This window comes from Ochotona curzoniae, unplaced genomic scaffold (genome assembly GCF_017591425.1).
Source record: "Ochotona curzoniae isolate NIBS_2020 unplaced genomic scaffold, NIBS_Ocur_1.0 scaffold_4505, whole genome shotgun sequence".
Classification (NCBI taxonomy): domain Eukaryota; kingdom Metazoa; phylum Chordata; class Mammalia; order Lagomorpha; family Ochotonidae; genus Ochotona; species Ochotona curzoniae.
In genome coordinates this window covers 55,928,728-55,947,344 of record NW_024467118.1, presented here as the reverse complement: position 1 = coordinate 55,947,344, position 18,617 = coordinate 55,928,728, and the positions used below count along the sequence as shown (strand labels likewise).

General features: G+C 45.1%; 1 protein-coding gene across 1 annotated transcript in view; it reads left to right on the top strand.

Moving 5' to 3' along the window:
• The window catches only part of PRAG1 (PEAK1 related, kinase-activating pseudokinase 1), a 49,685-nt gene that overhangs the window by 11,378 nt on the left and 19,690 nt on the right, over nt 1–18,617 (top strand). The window contains exon 4 of the mRNA XM_040965838.1: nt 17,555–17,712. Within this exon, the coding sequence (XP_040821772.1) occupies nt 17,555–17,712 (158 nt within the window). The remainder of the gene's footprint in view (nt 1–17,554; nt 17,713–18,617) is intronic.

Below are 18,617 nucleotides of genomic sequence, written 5' to 3'. Positions count from 1 at the left end.
GGCAGAACCTGGAACGGCGTGGGTAAGACAGGGCCCCTTCTGCTTTCCCGGCCCATTGTGGAGGAGCACGTTTTCTGACTTGCCCATATGGCATCCTGTCTGACAAAGCTGACTTTGGCTTGGAGAGGAAGCAGCAGCAGATGTTAATAATTGCTAGATTTGCTAGAGCTTTACTTGGCAGAAGCTTGTGTGTCTGAGATTTTGTGCCCTGTAACTGTCCAATACCTTCTCGAGATAACACCTGTTCAGAGGCCCTGGTGATACCTGTTTGGTGTGCTTGGTGATCCAGGCAGGTGGGGGCAGAGTCTCACCAAAGTAGCTTCCTTCTCACATCTGCTTGGAATGATAGGGCCCTTGGGCATCCCTGGCTCACAACCCGTGTCTACCGAGGGCAAGTGTATGCAGGGAGGACTCATGGAAGAGTACTACTGTGTAGGAAATAAAACCCTGCAGGCCACAAGTGTGGAGTCTTAGTTCAAAGTTAGGTTCAAGACCTCAGGCAGTGCCTCGGGAAATGATTCAGATGCCACACCAACAGATTTCTCTCTGCCTTTGCTGCAAACCTGGTTTGAAATGACTTAGCACTTTGGAGTGATGAGGTCAGTTGAAGGAGAATCATCTGGTTAGGGCAGACCAGTGTTCCGCACAGCCCAGAAGGGAGTGATGAACTTGAGCACGGGGGTGGACACTGGGGAGCACAGGTGACTAAGTAGTAGACAGGTTAATGTGTCTGTCGAGTCCAAAGCACTGAGACTCACTTAGTCAAGTTTCCACCAGCAAAAGGAAAGGTGTTTTTAGTTGAGTCACTTGTGTTAATTTTGGCACTAATCACTCTGTGCCATGTTCTTGCCTTCTTCTGGGCAGCACACTGGCAAGCCGGGGCTGGGTCTGTCCTGGGCTTCTGCGTGCCATTAATCCCCCTCGCATGCTGCTTCTCAGCGGACAGATTGGGACAGTGTCACCCACGGAGTCCTATTCAGTCCACAGAAGTCACCGTCTTGCTGTCCCACGGACCCCAAAGACTTCTAGGAATGGATTGTGATGACTAAGATGGCTGTTATCACCCTACTTGGTGTCCACTCTCATCACAGCTATAGATGTTTTATTTTGTGCTACAATGGGCTGGCAAACCATACACTGGAAAACCCTAAAGTTGCCATGCTTTCTAGGCTTGTTGCAATAGCACTTTGAAAAATCTCTGATTGTGGTGTCATAGTTGTAGCTTAGCAGGTAAAGTATACTGCCTGCAATGCCGGCATCTCCTATGGGCACTTGTTCAAGTCCTGGCTGCTCCACTTTCAGTCCAGCTCCCTGCTGACAGCCTGGGAAAGCAGTGGAAGATGACTCAAATACTTGGGTTCCTGCTTCTCATGTGGGAGACATGGAAGAAGCTCCTGGCTCTTGGCTTTGGTCTGGCCCATCCCTGGCTGTTGCAATCATCTGGGGCATGAAGTAGCAGATGAAAGATCTGTGTGTGTGTGTGTGTGTGTGTTTTACCCTCTCTCTATAACTCTTTCAAATAAAATGAATGAATCTTCAAAAGAAAAAGCTCAGTTTGCATTAGGAGGTACTGTGTGCTTGATGGAGCTTCAAGGACTTGGCTAGAGATCAAGTTGGTCAGAAGTGAGTGAGCCCTGGGAGTGCTTCAGTGAGAGAAGATGCCCCCACACATTCACACAGAGTTTGGCAATCAGTACAAAGCACGTGCACCCGTACTGCAAGTTTATGTTCTGCCTCATGCCAAGGGCAAATTCATAGTTGGCTTCATCCCATGAGTTTGTGGGTAGAACCTGGAAATACGAGACATGGAATGATGTCATTAGTCCTGAGTGCTGGATTTGATTCCCAGCGTCTAGTTCTGTAAAGTTTTTAAATTGCTGACTTCACACACACACACACACATTCAGAGTTTTTCTGTAATTTTAAGCATACACCATTGACTAAGCCTTAGGGATCAGAGTCTTTGAAATTCCCAATGCCTACTAATTGCCTCCTTGGTGTGAGGCAGTGTGCAAGGGCTGTTCTTTAAGCCAGTTCTTGGGTGGGATTCTTTCCCTTCAGGATCCTGAGAGTTGAGTGGGTGTGGCTTAAGGCAGCACACGTGCACTGTAACCACCCAAGATCCACTCCAATCTCCTTCCGGTTGGCAAGACGGGTTCTCAGAGAATCCATGTTCTCTGCAGAAACTCAAAGGTGAAACTCAGCTCAGACTCAGGCTGTTGACAGTTCTTCTAGGAACTGTATTTTGATCCAAGCCTTAGATTGCTGCAAGCTTATAAATAGCCATTCATTTTTTTTTTAAGTAGATAGTAAAGTAAGTAGATGGTAAGATAAAGAGCATGCTTAGTCATCTATAATTCTATGAGGTCCAGCTTGGGGCCTCGTGCATAGTTAGTGCTCAAGAAGAATTCCTTAAATGGACAGTTGTAGGCAGGGACCAGAGCCTGTGGATTTCATCTTCCAGAAAAGCACATGACTCCATGCTTGGCATACAGTTAGTGCTCAAGAAATGTCAAAGAAACAGATAGTTTTAGCCACAAAGTATTCTTGTGAACCGGGTCTCCAGCCTGTCCCAGTGCACTGTTCAAGCCTGTTTGGACCCAATTAGCATAGTGTCTTGCCTTGCATTGCATTGAAATTGGTCCATGCTTACAACTCCTCAGGAAGTTGTAACTTCCTAGGAATGTGACAATTGCGTCTCATACTTCTTTCTTTTTATGAAAAAAAAAATGTATTTGAAAGGTAAAGTTGCAGATAGAGAGGAATCTTCCATATGCTAATTCATTCCCCAAATGGCTGCAATAACCAGGGCTGGGCCAGACCAAAGTCAGGAGACTTGAGTACCATCCAGGTCTCACATGCAGCTGGCAGGGCCCCAAGTGCTTGGGCCATCTGCTATTGCTTTTCTTGGAGCACCAGCAGGGAGCTGGATCAGAAGTGCTGCAGCCATGACTCAAAGCAGTGCTCAGATGGGATTCTGGTGCAGACAGTGGTCTAACTTGCTATGTCGTGGCACTGGCCCTTATTTTTCTTGATGTGCCCGTACCTCAGCACAGAACTTGATACACTGCAAGTGTTCAAAGGATTAGTGAATTCAATTCTCAAAAGTCCAGAGTGACCAATGGACTGCACAATACTTGGTTTGGGGCCCGGCGCGGTGGCGCAAGTGGTTAAGGTCCTCGCCTTGCACGCCCGGGATCCCATAGGGGCGCCGGTTCTATCCCAGCAGCCCCACTTCCCTTCCAGCTCCCTGCCTGTGGCCCGGAAGGCAGCAGAGGACGGTCCAAAGCCTTGGGACCCTGCACCTGTGTGGGAGACCTGGAAGAGTCTCCTGGCTTCAGATCGGCATAGCACTGGCCCTTGCGCTCACTTGGGGAGTGAATCATTGGACAGAAGATCTTCCTCTCTGTCTCTCCTCTCTGTATATCCGCCTTTCCAATAAAAAAATAATAAAAGTAAATCTTTAAAAAAAAATACTTGGTTTGCCTTTCCAGTGGACACCTGTTGTGATTTTGTGGCTATCTTTGCTCAATGGAGCATCATTTCCTGGAGTGAGACACTAATGATTAGTGTCTAAAGGTGAGCACAAGTCCTATAGGCACAGTGCATCTTAAAAAAAGAAAACAAAAAAAGATTTACTTACTTTCATTGGAAAGGTAAATTTAGAGAGAACCATCTGCTGGTTCATTCCCCAAGTGGCCACAACAACCAGAGCCGAGCTGATCTGAAACCAGGAACCAGAAGCCTCCTCTGGGTCTCCCATGCAGGTACAGGGTCCCAAGGCTTTGGTCCATTGTCTACTGCTTTCTCAGGCCACAGGAGGGGAGCTGGAAGGGAAGTGGAGCAGCCAGGACACGAACGGGCACCCATATGGGACCCAGCACTTGAAAGGGGAGGATTAACTATTGCACCAGGCTCACAATGTATCCTTTCATGAATTAATTACTCTGTAGGGATGGCACATTTCACTTTTGCACCAGGTTCTCCTACTGTGACCTTTTTACCCCCAATTATTAAGCTGAGCAGGTGTGCCAGGCCCCTCTCACCATAGAATGTTCCTTTCAGATGGTCATGCTCATGTCAAGACTTCTGTTTTTTCCATCGGGAGGTTGTGGGGAACTCCAGGGTGTGCATAGATTTTCTGTGCTCTGTTGGGTATATTGGAAAGTACAGCCAGGGCACATGATCCTGTCCTCACCGCCCACCCTGCTTTTGGAGGGACTTTATTCCCACACTGGCTGGTCTGCTCTTCAGGGGTGGAACACACCAACTGGTGAGAAGTTTTTCTGTCCAGGACCTGAGCAATTTTTTTCTTTTTGCTGTGATTATAAGATTGTGACATCCTTATGAAAGGAAGCCCGTGTCTTTTGTAGGCTTGCTAGACCAAGTGCAAAGAATACTACATGCCTCTTTCTCCAGCTAGTCTGTCTGAGATTTTAAAGATCTGAGTCTAATTCCTCAGTATTTAGCTTACTCATTCTTTTCTTCTGTGGATCCCTGAAATTATGATGCTGTTCCCATACCACCCAGTAAATCTCCCTGCCTCAGTTGCTTTCCTCCAGTGTCCTGGGCGGCAGTTCTTTGTGTTGTTCCAACAAGCAGACTTGCATAGACAGCTGAACTTCACTGGGTGACCAGGGGGACTTTCGCAAACTACGCTAAAAACATCCTTCCCCTTTGGCTCACTCCAGTTAGTTTCTTCACCTTACAGTTGGTTTTAGCAAATATTACTATCAAATGATCCCCTTGGCATCCCAGCAGCCTGGTGTTTAGTCAATTCTTATGTGTTTCGAAAGAAAGAAAGAAAGAAAGAGAGAAAGAGAGAGAGAAAGAGAGAGAGAGAGAGAGAGAGAGAAAGAGAGAGAGAAAGGAAGAAAGGAAGAAAGGAAGAAAGAAAGAGAAAGAAAGAGAGAGAGAGAAAGAAAGAAAGAAAGAAAGAAAGAAAGAAAGAAAGAAAGAAAGAAAGAAAGAAAGAAAGAAAGAAAGAAAGAAAGAGAGAAAGAAATCGATTTTGTTTATTTGAAAGAGCTGCACAGAGCAGGGGAGAGATAGAGAAATCTTTCATTTGCCAGGAGCGAGAAGCTTCTTCTGGGTCTCCCTTGTGGGTGCAGGGACCCACGCATTGGGGCCATCTTCCACTACTTTCCCAAGCACATCTTTAACTTAAATAAGGAACTAAGGAACTTTAACTTAAATAATGAACAATAAGATAGCACTTCATGTCCATCAGATTGATGAAAAATCCAAAGTCAGATCATGACAAATTTTGGCAATAATCTAAGAAAACAGCTCTCTCTCTCGGCATTCTGCTGTCAGGAGTGTGGGCTGGAGAACAGTACAGCATCAGAGTAAAACATACCCCACACCCACCATCTTCACTCCGTAGTGTGTGCCGCAGAGAAGCGTGCACACACACACACACACACGTCAGTGCAGGGACTCCACGAAGAAGGGCATTACAGCATTGTTTACAGCAGCAGGGAGATGGACCAAACCCATGTGTTCATCGTTAGGGTCATAGAAGAGTACAATGTCCTGAGTATGAAATGAACTGCTTCATAGCTGTTGGAAGCCATGTTTAGTTCTGAGCGCCCAGCTTTGACCTGGTCCAGTCCTGGCTGTTGCAAGCATTTGGGAAGTGAAACATCAGATGGAAGATCTATGTCTTTTGGTCTCTGACTTTCAAATTAAAAAAAAAAAATGTGTGTTATGTGAAATTTGCTGTCTTAACCTTTGCTAAGTGTGCAGTTCGGTGGTAGGGTCCCATTGTGGTGCAATCAGTGTCTAGAATACCTTTCATGCTGCAGAAGTGAAACTCTGTACCCACCAAACAGCAAGTACTGTTTCCCCTTCCACTGGCCCCTGACAGCCACGGAAACCTTCTGTCTCTGAATTTGTCTCATCTTGGTGCCTCCTAGCAGCGACTATGGAGTTTAAGGGCTTCTGTGATTGCCTGTTTCACTTAGTATAACGTCTTTATAAGTTGCACTCCTGTGTTGGAATTTATCAGAATATCTTTCCTTCTAAGGCCCAATCCTATTCCCTTGTGTGTATATATCACATTTTCCTTATGCATCTGTCCATCAGTGGATGCCTTAATTGCTTCTGTTTTTTTTGTTTTGTTTTGTTTTGTTGGCTGTTGTGAATGATGATGCCATAAACGTGTGCACAAATAACTCTTAGGATACTGTTTTGAAATCTTTGTTGGATCATCTGGCGATTTCGTTTTTGAAATTTTTCATTTGTTTGAGCAGCAGATAAATAGACAGACTTCATACCTACTGATTCGCTCACCCAGATGGCTACAGTGGACAGGGCTCAGTTGGGCAGGTTCTAGGAGCCAGGGACCCCATCCAGGACTCCCATGTCAGCGTCAGGAACCCCATCGTGTGAGTCCTCCCTGCTGCCTCCCAGGGTCTGAATGAACAACAAGCTAGTTGCTTCCCATGTTCTGGAACATTTGTCTGGTCTTATGGATAATGACCGTCCTAAAAGGCATGAGATAGAGTCTCATTGATTTTGCAGTCTCCTAAAGCGTATTGATGTTAAATATCTTCCCATGTGCTTACTGATCATTTTTTGTATTTCCTTTTTAGACTAGTCTCTAAATCATTTGTCCATTTTTTAATTAGGTTTTTGTTGTTGAGTTGTAGGAGTTCTTTGTATAATTTGGATACTCATCCCTGCTGTGATATATAGGATAAAACATTGACAAATGTATTCTCTTCGTTTATGGGTTACTTTGAGGTATAAAATCATTTCAATACAGTCAAGTGTATTTTTCTTCGTGTCAATGCCTTTGATGTCACATTCAAGAAATTATCGCTAAATTCAGTGTCAACGAAGATTTTCCTTTCTGATTTCTTCTAAAAGTTTTATAGTTTAGGTCTTATGTTTAAGTCTTTGATCCATTTCAAATAACTTTTTGTACTTGTTGATAGGTAAGAATCCAGCTTCTTTCTTTCATATGTGGATGTCTGTTCCCCAACACCATTATGTTTAAGATTGTCCTTTCTCCTATTTAATGATCTTTACAGCTGTGCTGGCAATAATTTGAGCATATATGAAAGGGATTTTTTTTATTCCATTGATCAGTATGTTTATCTGTATATTAGTACCATAGTGTTTGGATTACTGTGGATTTATAATCAGTTTTGAAATTAGGAAATATGACACCTCCAACTTTGTTCTTTTTCCAGATGCTTTTGCCTTTGTGGTCTCTTAAAATTCCATATGAATCTTGGGATTTTGTTCTACATCTGCACAAAGTGCCGTTGAGATTTTAATTTGGATAACATCAAATCTGTAGGTCATTTTGGATAGTACTGGCATCTTAATGGTATTAAGGCTTGTAGATTGTGCACAAGGAATATCTTTCCATTTGTTTATAACATCTTTGTTTCTCTATTTTCCTAATATTTTACTTCTAGGTAAAACCTTATATTTATTATATATAATGTTTATCAAATTTATTATATACAAATGCCATATATGTATACGCATACATACATATACATAGGATTTTCTTTTTAAAAAATGTAACAATAGAATAGAGGGAAGGGTGAAAAGAAACCAAAGTAAGGCAGACCAACAGGAAAAGGTATCATTAGTGAAGGCATATGATTGTTTCGCCTCACTGCTCCTGGAGAAGTGCAAACAGGAAGTGAGACTGTGAATCAGAGGAGGAGGGGTACTTACTGGAAAGAAATGAGTATGGTGATTAACAAGGTCAGTGAAACTGGTGAGTCTTTGGAACAGCTGCCTTTGGGCCACTAAAAATATCAGCAGGGAGCCTTGGGAGCTAACATGAAATAATTGTGCATGGCTGGACTATCTTAGAGAAACAGTGGAGTGTCTGGCGTGGGGCAAGATGGTAGATGTTGGGTTATTCAGGGTGGGGAGTTTGCAGCCAAGTGTAAAAACAAGGAAATTGAGGCACAGCTAGGACAATATTGAAGAACTAACTACCTGGAAGTGCAGAAGAAACTGTAGGGCATCTGGCCCTTGTTGAACAGTAGGTTGGGCCAGCGTGAGGAGTGAAGGAGTAGCTCATTCTGGTTAGTTTATTCCAGACAGCCTCCCAACCTGGTAGGCTAGCAGTGGAGTCTATATAAATGCCCACTGGTTTTAACCAAATAATTTGGCTCAAAAACTGAGTCAACTGAGTCAACTAAGAAATATTTGCTGAATCAAGAGGAGGGCTTGAGAATTCTAAAGGCAGGGTTATCAAAATCAGTAGTCTAGAAACAAAAGATTCCCATGGGGCACAGATGATGTTGGTGTATGGAATCTGACTGGAATGGGAGGACAGGACTGCTGTGCCTCCCAAGTTGGTAATGACTCATTGCTGTTGACTTAGCTAACCTCTGAAGGATGTGTGTCCTAGGCATGGAGAAGTAATGTGGAGAGGAAATGTCATGGGAGTTTCTTTTTTGCAGAGGGGAAGATGGGTTAATTTGGAACTCTTCTCTTTCTAGATTTTCATGTAATGAAAGTTAGGTGATAGAGCTAAATGAACTGATTATCTGAGAAGTGTGTCAACCCCCAAATCTGGGGTTGCACCATAAATGGTCAAACTCTTGAACACAGAGATCCAAAATGACTTCAGATTGATGGACATGTAAATTCTTCCTCATTATCTTAGAATAACACATGTCCTCAAAACATTTTGATTATCTCTCTCCTTTGAGGCTCTCCAAACTGTTGTAATAGAAGTGAACACATCCAGGTAGAGCAAAATCTCTGGCCCATCTAATGTCATCTTCTGTCCTTGTAGCAAAATAGCATTACACAGTTTGTAGGAGGCTGCTGAAGTCACCTGTTCAGGCATCCATCCATCTTCCTATGTATCTAGCACTTTCTCAGTCTTTGAGAACACACCTCCACACACACTTCTAAGGCGAACAGGGAGCCTGGGGCTATTTTACTTGTGCCTCTTGCCAGTTATCAATCAAGACTTCCACACCTCTCCTTTCCATTCGATTAATTTGCTAGAGCAGCTCAGAGAACTCAGGGGGAAGATATGACATCACTGATTTATTGCAAAGGATTTTACAGAGGATACTGATGAACAGCAGGTCCAAAAAAAAAAAAAAAGCATGCAAAAGGAAAGGAGGGAAGGAAGAAAGGGCCTGGGGCTTCCTACCTCCTTCAGGGCATGATGCTGTCCGAGAACTGCATGTAGAGATACCCTGTAGCTCTCAAGATCCTGTTGTTTGGGGTTATTATAGAGTCTGTATTACTTACCCATGATTAGTTGAATCCTTGGCCATTGGTGATCAACTTGACCTTCAGTCTGTCAGACCTCTTTGGAGATGGGAATGTGAGTCTCAAAGCCCTAGCACTCTGATCCTGCCTTGGCCTTTCTGTTGAATAGTCCCCAACCTGCTGGGGCTGCCAGACATCAGCCAACTCCTTAGTGTACACACATACACAAAGAAAACCACTCCCCCTTCGACAGGGTCCCAGAATTTCAATAGTGTATGCCGGGAAACATGAGAGAGGGGGTAGATTTCACGATATTGAAGCTTCCCATATCTTTTAAATAAGCATAGTTTTATGGCGTCCATTTTTGGATGGTTTTCACTGAATGCAAAGTAGAAGCAGAGAGCTTATAAAGCCTAGCAGAATTACTGGGGCATTAGCTACAATGCAAATCAGCAGGCCTGCAGCCTGGGGACCACGGAGGTCATCTGACCACAGAGAAAGCTGCTTTCGTATATTTGTGCATGCTGAGAAATCAGTGGGGAAAACATGTCCCTGGAACAGACTGACCCTGTCTGTCACTTCAGGTGGCACTGACGCACTTGCAAAATAACTCAGCCCCAACAGTCAAAAGCATAGAAACCCTTCCTGTGTAGGTATGTTCTTTTCTTACCCCAACTTCTGCAAAATCAGAATTGCAAGGTTCGTGCACATTCAGGATATTTTTGAACAGCTTTACTTGGTGAACATGAGGGAGATTCCACTACTGACTTGGTCATCTTGATGGTGGTTGTCAGTTGTTTGGTGTTCCTGCCAGACATGTGTCTTTTTTTCCATCAAGTAGGGGTTTCTTCTCCCAAATACCACCCAGATGTTGAACCAGAGGCAGATAAACTGAGTTTGGGGTTATTATAAAAATCTCTGGCCCATCTAATGATCATTCAAGAAATGATCACTCTGCTGCAGCAAACCCAGACTGTGACACGGCTGGCTTCTCAAACCCCTGCTCCCTCACAGGTGGTGACAAGCCTGTTTCCCAGGAAATAATTAGAATAATCTAACCAGGCTTATAACCCAGTGCGCCATGATATGATGTAGGCTCAGCTGGCTGTGAGGGCCAGTTGGGACAAACAGCTCAGAGAAGACTGACGGTGTGAGGAGGATTTGGAGGTAAGTGAAATGGAGTTAGGCTGGAAGGTTCAGAAGAAGGAACACAGGGTGCTTTGGGGACAGTCAGAAGAGGTGGTGAACCTCCCTGGAACCAAGAATTTGTGAAGAGCAATGGTAGGGTATTAAGTAAATTCATAAGACTGTTTTTTTTCCAAGCCTGAAATCTAGGTAGGTGAGGAGTGTGCAGGCAGTGTATTGGAAACCATCACATGGGAGTTTTGAATTGATGCAATATGGTGGCCAAAGTAAAGAGATCTTCCAGGAGGAGAGCAGGGTCATCCCACAATGGTGAGAGCAGCAGTTTAGAAAGACTGGAGTTGGGATGTTCTGCCTCCAGGGTTGCAGATTATTACTGCTGGTATGGCTGGAACTCTATCTGCAGGAACATGGCAGATCTCTATCTGCCAAGCTGTGTGTTCACTGAACCACAAAAGTGGCACCAACTGTGATCCCCGATGTCCCTCTAACGCTTACTGCAATACTTGACGCTGAATAGACAATGAGTACTGAGAAACCCAGGCCTGGGATTCAAGATATAGATGGGAAGGGAAATGCACTGGAGACAACAATGGTAGAAGAAAAATAAAAACGAAATGTTCTTACCAAGCAAGCTTGTCATTCCATGAGTCCAGTTTCAGATGTGGCTGCATCATAGAGAATCCATGGGGTGATGCTGCATGTCTGCCAGGGTGGACGTGAATCGGCTCTCATCCTGGAGTCCCACGGGACAACTGGAGATTAAAAGCTATGAATCAGAGAGACGGAGCCGTCCTATTTTCCTGTGCTTTTGCAGGAAGTGCATTTTATAGAAAAGTCGGAAAGGAACTGAGGGGGTACGGAGAGCTGCGGGCGGGGGAGGCCACAGCAGCCAAAGGAGTCACTCAGCCACAGCCTCCGATGATGGCCCTTTCCTGGCCAGCGCTGCTCCTCCTGACACTGAAGCCCCTGTCCCCCAGCCCGCCGGGGAACTCTGGGCGGCTGTGCTGACGATGGTGCCTCCAGCCAGAATCTAGGATGGTAAGAGGTTCTCGTTTCTTTGACTGAGATGTTCACTGTTTGATTCTAAAATCAGTTCTTTCACTTCTTGTTCATGACTGAATAGCATGTACAGGATTCGTGTTGACTCCTCCGTGTTTCCAGATCATGAATCTGACTCTCTAAAACTTTCTTTCGGATCTTCTCTAAATCAGTAAATCTGGTAGTGAACTTGCCTGTTCCTGAGACTTGGCGGTGGCCATGCCTGCTGGGAACCTGAGAGCTTGTCTCTTGGGAGAGTCACACCGCACAGGGGCAAAATGCTCTCAGGGGCAACTTGCTTCCATCACACTTGGCATTGTGCTGTCACAGAGTATTCTAACAGCCCCTCCACCCCCCACCGCCCCGAAGTTGGCGATGGTATTTCTGCTGCATTGGGTGGGGGTGGGGATGGCCAAAGTGCAGAAGTGTGGCTGTTCTGAAAGCTCCCGTTCTGGGATCTAGAGGTATTTTTAGATGGGGCTGGTTACTACAAATGAGGAAGTCTAGCAGATGGCTCTTCCGGCTGGTTCCTTTTTTTTTTCCCCCAGCTTTCCACCAACATAGAATGGAGCCTACTCTGGCCTGGCTCCTGTGTCTGAGGACAATGGGGGGAAAAGTCATTCTGAAAGCCTCCGGCAGTTGTGCAAGGTTGCCTCTCAAAGAACACTGTACCGGTGGCTCGGGCAGTTCACCCGGATCCCTGAGTGTCATCAGCCGTGGGAGCCTGGACATGCACGCAGCATGTCTCATGCGGCGTGAGCTGAGACATCCACAGAGGCCCCTCTCCCCGACTCAGCTGATCCAAGTCACCCCTCCGCCTCCCTAGAGCAAAGATTAACTAGGCTCTGGGGGGTTTGTCCACTGAAACCACTTCCTTCGATGCCACCAGGTCAGATTTCATTTTGTAGAGATGGAGTTTGCACTGGTTTTATGAAAGACAAACGATAGTGAATGAAGCCAGAGTGCCTTTTAAGGAATTTGAGTTTTGCATGTGTGCTACTGCTTAGCCTGAGCTCTAAGAAGGCAGTATATCGGACTCTAAAAGCCAACTTGGGATAAAGAAGCTCTTGGCTGGGAGCCTCAGGAAGTCTGTGGTACCCAGACACGGCAGATGCGAAAAACAACTTGATGGTTAACAATCTACTTTGATGACAAGCTTCCCTTTCATTTGGAAATCTGATGTGGTTTTTACTCCTTGCCTAATGAAGGTGGCAATTCCCAAAGAATGCGGCCAGCACAGGTTTCCAGGGTGGGAGCTGTTTGATGCAGCTCCTCTTGGATGAGCTGACCCATCAGAAAAAGGCTGGCCTCTGTGTGTGTGTGTGTGGTGTGTGTGTGAAAAAGAGAGAGAGAGAGAGAATGCATGTTCTTTCCCAGTTACTCCTGAGGATTCTGAAGGCCCACTGGAATTTCATGAGCACTTGCTTCAGCTTCAGCTTTTCCAGCAGAAAAGCAACAGTTACATCCGCAGATAACATGAAAATTCCTCTGGGGCTTGGAAATGAAGATTTCTACTTCTGGGGGCTCCCCTGCCAACACTCACAGCGCTTAGCCTGTCATCACAAATACTAACCGATTGTGGCTGAGGGTACGTGAACTCTCCCAGAGGTGGTCTGCCCCGCCTTGCGTCCTGATTCAGGAGAGTGGGAGGGCAGGGGTCCCTTGGCCTCTCAGAAGTTCAAGAAGCACATCGCAGGAGTGGCCATCCTAGGGTCCATTTGGGTGGTCACTTGCTCCAAATGTTTATGTTTCCCTCTGCCCAATATTTCAAGCTCACAGATTTAGAGGATAGAGTAAGTGACGTTCTTACTTATGCCACTATCTTATGCCACTAAGATGTTTTAAACATTAACATTTTGTCATTTGTTTTCTAAAGCTTGAAAGGTTGACTACTAGGGTAGTATTCAATCCTTATCCAATTCTGTTTTTAATAGAACAAAGCTAATATAGCTCAGGAGTCATTAGCATGTTATCCACAGCCAGCCTTTTTTTTTCATAAATAAGGGTTTTTTTTTTTTTCAGATTAAAAAATGTATTTGAAAGGTAGAATCATTGAGAGGGAGAGAAAAAGAGAGAACTTCCATGCACTGAATCACTCCCTAAATGGTGAAGCCAGGAGTCAAGAACTCCATCCAGGTTTCACTCGTGGGCTCATGGGCCTAAGTATGTGGGCCTTCTGCTCCTGCTGCTTTCCTAGTTGCATCAGCAGGGAGGTGGATCCAAAACAGAGTAGCCTAGACTCCATCCTGAGCCAGTATGCTCATGCTTAACCTTATAGGAGTCATCAAGTGTGCTAACCAATCTGTGATTCATGAAATAGGAGAAGAAAGTTCCTGTACCCTTAGCAATACCTGATAAGGGCCAGTCTGATATGATAGGCATGTAATTTCCATCTGGCTTCATTTGGAACTGGATTGGGAGTAATGTCGGTCATCTTGGCTGAGTCAGTCTGGCCTTTCATGTTTCTCCTTCTGTTTGTATCCACTGGCCTTTTCAAAGAGCTCGTGTTTCTGTTTCTTAAAGGTCCCAGCATTCTCCTTATTTCCTGGAAGTCCCTACATTATCAGCTGTGTGGGCTGCAGACACATGAATTGTCCAAACTTTGTTTCTTCTCTTTCTTTCTGGTGCCTTTTATCTGAGAGAAATGTTAAAGTATTGAAATTTGTCTTATTATTTTTATGTCACCCCAGATTCAATCTCAGAGCTCCTTTCTTGCTTCAAGAGCCTAAAGTTATCTTGCAGTACTTTTTAAAAATTAATACAAAAGTTGGCGAGTCTCCCATCAAAACGTCATGTTTGTATATAGCTCTGCTTTCTTCTCCCCAATCCCCTGTTAACAGGTGTCGTGGGTACTGTGAACTGCATTGTACCCTCTCATCCAGGTCATGCTGCCTTTGCCACAGAGTCGCTTCCTGTGCACAAGGGTTGCTTCTTAGATCTCTATTCTCAGAACTTTGGCCTTGGTTTCTCAGAAACGCATCTTTACTCATGTCCCTTCTACACCTGGGTCTTGATGCTCCCAGCAGTATATGTAATGAAAGATTCTTCCTCCTGCTTTCATGTGGGGCTCCCTCTTGGTGTCTGCTCCCTAAGAATGTTTCTCTCTTTTCAGCTTAGCTGTTCCTTTAAATGATTGTATGTATATATGTTCATGGAAAAAATGGAATGCAAAGATAAGTATATTCTGATTTAAAGATAGTTGGAAATCTCATATGGATTTATCATATAAATTGCCCATAAAGTTTTTGAACACACCCTTCCACTGTGCCAAAATAAACTAAAATGCTTTAGTTCTTCCATAAGCATTTGGAGGTGCCCTCCTGTAGATACATGGACACAAGTGTGTGATTTTTGACTGTGTTTGCGTTTCATCTAGAGGTTCTTTAAGTTTGTGGAGCGGAGGGCTCGGCAGCTTAGTAGACACGGTGCTAGAGTTTGTGTCTCCCTTGGTGACTTTCAGGGTGTGAAGACCAAGCAGCTGTAGAGACCACATTGCCTGGGTTTCCAAGAGCTGGGTTCTCCCCTGCCCCAGGGGTTGTTGGTGTTGCTCACAACCACATTAAGCTGGCTTCTTCTGAGAAAGCCACTCTGGATGCCTTTGGTGGAATAAAGATAACCTAGAAAGCTTCCAGTGAGGGTTGACCAGAATCTGCTTCAATCTTACGCTTCCTAAGGAATGAATATTCAACACTATCTCTACAGTGAGAGAGATGTGAAGACAACAATTAGTCCAAGTCTTGTCCTCACTGTCGTGCTTTCAGCACTTTTTAGCACGCCCCTGAGGACTGCGAACAGGGAGAGGCGTGTTATCTACAGAGCACTTTTGAAGGATAGCACTGGGTCATTGTGGGTTAAGCTGCAGTTTGGGTGCCTGCTTCCCTTCCTCAAGTCTCGGCCACTGGCTTCTGATCAGCTTCCTGTTACTGTGATCCTGGCAGGTGGCAGGTAGTAACTCCAGGGCATGAGACCCTGTCAGCCACTAGGTGATCTGGATGGAGTTTGGGATCATAGGTTTGGCCTGGACCAACCCCAGCTATTGTGGGTAGATCGCTCTCTCTATCCCTGTTGTTCTGTCTTTAAAATAAAAATAAACTTTTTGTACAACAACAATTTTCTCAGGAGCTAGTAGATTTTCTCTAAACTTTTCTGTTAATGAATAAGGGATTCCAAAGACTATATAAAGTAACTTGGGAGGGGGTCACTGGTGTTGTGAAGAGGGTTAATCTACCACCTGCAACACTGATATCTCATGAGCACTGGTTCATGTACCAGCTGCTTCACTTCTGATCCTGATTCTTATAATGTATCTAGCAAAGCTGAGAAGGATGGCCCAAGTACTTGAGCCTCTGCACCCATGTTAGACCTGGAGGACACTCGTGGCTCCTGACTTCAACCTGGCGCAGGCATGGCTATTGTGGCCAGTTGGGAATCGAACCAGAAGATGGAAGATATTCTCTCTCTGTCTGTAACTATGCCTATCAAAGAAATAAATCATGTAAAAAGTACCACAGTGCCTGGCAATGTTTAATACCAAGAGCAATTGATCCATTTTTGATGGTAAGGTCATGTACATAAGATCATACATAAACTAAGGCAGTTCTGGTGCCAGATTGTAACCATCTTGTGTATTTGCTGCAGTGGATACTGAGACATGTATTCACCATGGTAGGAACAGGAATGTCATCAGGAAAGATCAGATCAGACAAGAGTGGGTCACCTCTGGCCTGGGAAGAGCTGGGTGAGTGCTGACATGTCTCAACTCATAGTGGAAACGTCAGGTCAGACGTGAATACGCATGTAGCTCTTGCAGAGAGGGATGGAGGACTCCTTAAGTGAATCACCCCATAGGAATGCTACTGTTTTCTCCACGGTGAGTGCTCATGTCCATCCTGGAATTGACATTCTTGTCCTTGATGTGGCAATGATGCTGTCACTGAGCTACAATAAAAGACTGCAAAGGAAGAAAAAGGGCAGATTCCACGGTTCTAAATAACAGTTACATCAGTTTGGTTCCATCTAAGACTTGCCCTGGAAGCCTGGTTCCGATTTAAATAAAGTGAAGCCAGTGCTATTAAATTCCTGTTTGCAAAGCAAGCATCCTATATGCAAGCACAGGTTTTAGTTTGAGCTGCTCTGCTTTGGCTCGAGCTTCCTGCTAAGGTGCCTGGGAAGGCAGAGGATGGTGAGTCAATTATTGAGGTCCCTACCACTCACGTGGCAGACCCAAATGGAGTTCCTGGATCCTGGCTTTGTCCTTGCCCAGTCTAGCTTTTGAGGAGTGAACCCAGCGCACAGAATCTTTTTCTCTTTCATTCTACCGTTAAAATAAAAATAATTTTTAAAAACTGTAACTTAATCCTTAATGTTGAGGGATAACTTTCTGTCTTTAAAGTCATGAGAAGAAGGTAAATAAAATGCAAGTCAAGAAATCTGACCTTCTTGGTCCTGGTTTACAGTTCACTTGCCCTGAGGCCCTGCAGAAGTTGCTGCACTGGTCTGTGTCTGGCCCTGGGCATTGGCTTGTATGTTGTTATTTCAGTTTTCCCTGGTAGAAGTGTCTTGGCAGATGGGGTCAGGATGGGAGTGGAGTGGCTCCCAAACCAGAGGTTTGTGTGGCTGGGATTTCATGGACTTGCCTCTCCTAAACCACACCCTGGAAGTCTTCCAAAGTGCATGTGCCTGCGGTTTCAGAAGAAACATGCTCTCTCCCTTCGCTGTCTCCCTGAGTTCATCTTTTTAAAATTCTCTATTTTTTTAAAAAGTGTTTATTTGAGAAGCTGAGCAATGGAAAGGCAGACAGAAGAGAGGTCTTCCATCTGCTGCTTTATTCCCCAAATACCTACAACGAACAGCCAGGACTAGACCGGACCAAGGCCTGGAACCAGGAACTCAGTCCTGCTCTACCATGTGGGTGACCCTTTGGGCCATCACCTGCTGTCTTCCCAGGTGAACAGTAGCAGAAATCCGGGAATCTGAGGCAGAACAGGAACTGGAGTTCGGGTACTCCAGGAAGGGATGCAAACCTCCCAAAGCAGCTTCCTCATCACTACACCAAACGTCCATCCCCTCCTGCTGGTGTTGGCCAAGTTTCAAGAGCTCTCGGCCACCTTTCTGCACAGAAACCTGATAAGTGGCTTTTCTTGTTTATTCTTGCCTTTTCCAGGCACCTTTTGAAAATGAACAAGAGCAGCTCTGACTTGGAGAAAGTGAGCCAGGGCTCTGCAGAGAGTCTCAGCCCGTCCTTCAGGGGTGTGCACGTCAGCTTCACCACCGGCTCCACCGACAGCCTGGCCTCGGACTCCAGGACCGGCAGCGATGGAGGTAATGGCCTGGAGTTTGATGGATTGGCTCCTGTTTTCTTGGATGAGCAGGGCCGATCCCGGGTTGATTGGCAGAATGGGAGTGAGGGACTGCACAAAGGCTCCTATCTAGATCTTGCTTTCCCTAGGCAGTAGTCTCTGCCGATGTGCAGCCAAAGTTGAGTCCTGATTGAATGGTTGACAAGCTGCCCCATTGCGGTCATGATGATGCCTGCCTCCCCATGGCGACAGGAAGGGAGAGGAGGTTGGGGTTGATAACAAATTAAATGGCTCTAGATTCCTTGGGTAATGAGCCATCTCTGTATAAAGTATAAATCTGCTTTTCATTTCTGTCCGTGTGATTGAGTCGAAGGAGATTGGAAGCATGCCCAACAACTTCTTTCCTTGTTGCTCAAGCGCTTGCACACACGTGCATAGATGTGACAGGTGTGCTTACCTTAGGGTTTGTTGAATTAAAGCATGGAACCTCTGTTGGGCTGCCATATATCCCAGTTGCCAGATTAAGCTCCAAGGCATAAAAAAAGAGATTCTTAGTTTCTGGAATTCTGGCTTGGCTGTGTGGGATGTAAATACTGCCCGTTTGCAGTCCTCCTGTGTGCTCTCTGCTGGGTCTCTCGCAGACTTGTATTAGTGTGTTGGAGTAAGGTGTATGCTGGCAGGATTGTTCTGGCTCCCTCTTTCTCTCGGAGCTACTTTTGTTGTAGAATGTTTAATGGTAAATTTGCTGTCAGGTGACATTTTTCTGTCTAGATAATGAGTGCCAGCCAAGATGAAAGTGTATATTCTGAGCTGGGCTGTGGTGTGTTCTGATTGGAAACCTCTGATAACACTCCATAGAAAACAGGAAATATCTAGTCTTGATTTGGGAAAAATGTGGCAAAAAAAAAAAAAGATTTTCTTTTTCTG